The sequence below is a fragment of the Chlorella variabilis genome (assembly GCF_000147415.1).
Source record: "Chlorella variabilis unplaced genomic scaffold CHLNCscaffold_6, whole genome shotgun sequence".
NCBI classification, from domain to species: domain Eukaryota; kingdom Viridiplantae; phylum Chlorophyta; class Trebouxiophyceae; order Chlorellales; family Chlorellaceae; genus Chlorella; species Chlorella variabilis.
This window is the reverse complement of record NW_005435082.1, coordinates 512,133-515,613: the sequence shown is the minus strand read 5'-3', so window position 1 is coordinate 515,613 and position 3,481 is coordinate 512,133. Positions and strand designations below refer to the sequence as shown.

Genomic DNA, 3,481 nt, shown 5'->3' with positions numbered 1-3,481 from the left:
GCCCCAGGCACAGCCCCAGGCACAGCCACAAGCCAAGCGGCCGCAGTCTTACACGGCAGCCGTGATGGCGGCCTTCACGGCCACGATCCTGGCTGGCAGCAAGCGCAAGGCTCCCGAGGCTGCGGCGGCCGGCGCCGCGCCGCCCGCCGCGGCCGCCCCCGGCAGCCAGCAGCCCGCCGCCAAGCAGGCGCGCACGCAGGGGCCGGCCGCCAACGGCGGCGCCGCCGCGCCGCCGGCCGCCGCCATGGATGTGGATGGCGGCGGGCCAGCCCCAGCAGCCGATGTGGGTGTGAAGCGGGAAGAGGCGGCGCCCGCCCCACCGGTGTACCACCAGCGCCCTCAGTGGCCATATGTGTAGCTGGCGCCAGCTGGCATACCTCGACGTGAAGCAGCTGCGCGCCGCTGGTGCAGTCGGCGTGCGCCAGCACTGTACTCGCACTAGTATCGGCAGTACCAGCAACACCAGCAACACCAGCAGCACTTTCTCGCCCCCTCGCCATGACATGCCCAGCGCACCCGGCGCACCCAAGCCAGCCAGCCCCCTACCATCCGCTTCCCCCCAGCACTGTTTTCCCTCCCCCGCCGTCTCCGCGCTGCCTTTTTCTTACCCGGCAGTACCGGCAAGGCCAGCGCCGTGCAGCTGGCGGCCCCGTCCCTCCCATGCGTTCATGTATCCCCTTGCGCCCACCCCCTCTGGGCCGAATGCACAACTGGTCAGTGCGCCTCCCCCTGTGTGTCATCCCCTGGGCCCATCTCGGAGTAGCCAGCATGCCTCCCTCCCTCCTTCCCTCCTCCCTTGCTTGCTTGACCGCACCTGCGGGCGCCTGGTGGCACCGCCGCTCTTAGGTCGGCAACAAGCCACACCGGGGCCCTGGCTCATCTCAAGGCATCTCAAGGCATGCTGCCTTGCAACTCTGCTTACACCTCGGGCATGGATCAGCAGGGGAGAGGAACAGGCATTCGCTCAAGAGTGGAATGAAGCGGAAAGAAGAGCAAGATGGGGGCAGTCACCAACGCAAGGAAGACAGCAAAACATGTGGAAACAACGAATGCGTTGGGGCGAAACTGTGGGGGAGCGAAGCGCCGCCTCGTGTCTCAGAGCGGGTTGGGGGTGGAGGCAGCGCGAGCGGGCCACTCATCGCAGCAGCTGGCCCAGCAGCCACGACAGCGGCGCCCCCTTGCCGCCGGCATGCTCCTCCTCCTCTTGTAGCTGCGCCGCCGTGGCCCGAGGGTAGGGGAACTCTGAAGGGGAGTGGCGCCCCGGGTGGGCTGCGGCCTCGGCCTCGGCCTCGGCCCGCGCCGCCGCCGCCGCCTTCTCCAGCCGCCGCTCCTCCTTGCGCTGCGCCTTGGCCGCCCGCTCAGCCTGCCTGCGCTGCTCCTTGGCGGCCCGCTCGGCCTGCTTGCTGCGCTGCTTGGCAGCGCGGCGGTCCGCCTCCATCTGAGCCCGAATCTGCAGCTCGGCAGCCCGCCCCTCGTCCGTCGCCGGCGCCGCCTGCCCCGCAGCCGCCGCCTGCTGCTGGGGCCGGCGCCGCGTGGCGGCGGGCCGCCGCATGCCCCCCTCCTCCTCGTCGCTGCTGCTGCTGCTGCTGCTGCTATCTGCAGGCGGGGCAGGGGCGCGGAGGCGGGGCAGTTGGTTCGAGGCGGGACGGGCAGCCAGCTTGCGCCGGCACCAGCTTCAGAGACACACTGTCTCTGCCCGCAGCAGCAGGCGTGCCGATCTGCCGGCCTCTGCTCTTCCCACAGCCCCCCGCCTCCCCCTCCCGCGACACACACCCGACTCGCTGTCAGAGCCGCTGTCCTCCGCCTCCCCCTCTCGGCTCGCCTCGGGCATCAGCTGCTGCGCCTCTGCAGCCAGCAGAGGGAGGCAGGCGGGCTCGTGGCGGAGGTGTGGTGGTGCCAGCAGCAGGTTAGGGCGCTGGCCATGCGGCATGCGGACGCTGGTGGGAAGCTGCGGCCGCGGTAGCAGCGCTGGCCTGGGATGGCTTGTACAGGCTATGCGCTTCCCACGCACCTGGCGCTTCAGAGTCGTCCGACGGGCTCCTGCCCTTCATCCCGCCAGCGGTGTCGAGCAGAGGCGCGTCTGCATCGCGCTGGCCGCCTGCCGCTGCGTCGCCGCCGCCCTGGGCTGCAGGCGCGGCCTGGGGCACAGCTGCCGGTGATGCCAGCAGGCTCAGCATGGACAGCTCCACGGTGCGGCGCCTGCAGGAGGGGCGACGCGCAGATGAATAGCCGTCTTGGACGGGAACCGCCGAGGCGGGGGTTGGCGGCGGGTGGGCCAACCGTAGCGGGGAGGCCTCCTCGCAGCAACCAGGCACACACGGTGCCAGAATCACCGTATTCCGGGCTGCTTGCTACAAGACAAGCCATGCGCAACGCGGCGCCGGGTGGCCGGTCTTGCCCAGGAGCAGAAAGCTCGCAGCGAGGTGGCCATTCTTATCGCAGCCTCGGTACAAAGCAGCTGTGCATGAAGCACACTCGATGGCGCTGCTGGGAGCGGGGTCCCAGTTCTCGAGGGGTGGCGGGCGCTTCAGGTCCTCGGGCTATCGTTTGCCAGTCCTGGGCATTGCCAGGAACTCGTGTGTGGGGCCCGGGGGAGTCGACATCTCGGAACCGCGCCTGCCAGGTCGGCTCGAGTTTGGAAGGAGGGAGAATGAGTAGTCGGCGAATTGGCAGGCTCCCACTGTCCCGCGGTGCCTATCCGTTGCTTGCAGCTGCTCAGGTGTATTTGGAGCTGCCAACTCCCCTATTCAGCACAGAGCATTCAAACCAGACATGGCCTCGATAACCTGCTCTGCGGGCCTCGGCTCCCTCACACACACGCATCGGGCGATGCAGAAGACCTGCCGTGTGGGTGGAACCCCTGTGGTGGCCCACCGGGGGTGCAGCAGCGCGCCCAGGGCCCACGGCATTCAGCAGCGCCGGATCGTCGCATCCGCCGCCCCCGGTGGCTTTGCTAGCTATGGACCAGCTGGAGGTGAGGTCCCAGCGACTTGGGGATGCTGGGGAGGGCCCAAGCCGGCTGATTGCCCACCCCCAACCCATGCCAGTGAATGTCTGATCGCGGCCGTGGGGCGTGGCCGGCGGAGTAAGGGCATGTGGGGCGGTTGGGAGGGCGCGTGGGATTGGGCGGGGGCCGATTGGCGCTCCCGCCTGCTTGCCGCCGCCGCCGATGGCGGCCGACATGGCCGCGCCAGCTACCGCCAGCCCCACGCACTCTGAGCCGCCCCGTCCCTTCTCTCCCCTGCCCGCAGGCGATGCTGCCATCAAGGTGCCTCTCCCTTTCTCCCTCTGCGTGCGCCAGACCACCTGCCTCCTCTTGACCCACAGCCTCGCCATTCCCTGCCGCCCCATTCCCACCCCTGCCGCCGCCTGCCCCGCCCTGGTGCTTCTCCCTGCTGCAGGTCATCGGCTGCGGCGGCGGCGGCGGCAACGGTGAGCACCCACGCGCCCGCCGCCTACGCCTCCCGCTTCTGCGCCCCGT

The 3,481-nt window shown here is 70.0% G+C and overlaps 3 protein-coding genes across 3 annotated transcripts in view; 2 read left to right on the top strand and 1 right to left on the bottom strand.

Annotated features, from left to right (window-relative positions):
* Window positions 1–358, top strand: part of CHLNCDRAFT_143582 (hypothetical protein) — a gene marked incomplete at both ends in the record, with an annotated part of 6,575 nt that extends 6,217 nt beyond the window's left edge. The window contains one exon of the mRNA XM_005849221.1: window positions 47–358. Coding sequence (XP_005849283.1) covers window positions 47–358 — 312 coding nt within the window. The remainder of the gene's footprint in view (window positions 1–46) is intronic.
* A 777-nt stretch (window positions 359–1,135) lies between these two features.
* CHLNCDRAFT_143581 (hypothetical protein) lies at window positions 1,136–2,909 on the bottom strand (the record flags this gene model as incomplete). Its single annotated transcript, XM_005849021.1, has 4 exons — window positions 1,136–1,596; window positions 1,774–1,845; window positions 2,012–2,199; window positions 2,875–2,909. The coding sequence occupies 4 exons, from the start codon at window positions 2,907–2,909 to the stop codon at window positions 1,136–1,138; spliced, it is 756 nt and encodes a 251-aa protein (XP_005849083.1).
* A 260-nt stretch (window positions 2,910–3,169) lies between these two features.
* The window catches only part of CHLNCDRAFT_143580 (hypothetical protein), a gene marked incomplete at both ends in the record, with an annotated part of 3,153 nt that continues 2,841 nt past the window's right edge, over window positions 3,170–3,481 (top strand). Inside the window, 2 exons of the mRNA XM_005849220.1 lie at window positions 3,170–3,268; window positions 3,402–3,432. Coding sequence (XP_005849282.1) covers window positions 3,170–3,268; window positions 3,402–3,432 — 130 coding nt within the window. The remainder of the gene's footprint in view (window positions 3,269–3,401; window positions 3,433–3,481) is intronic.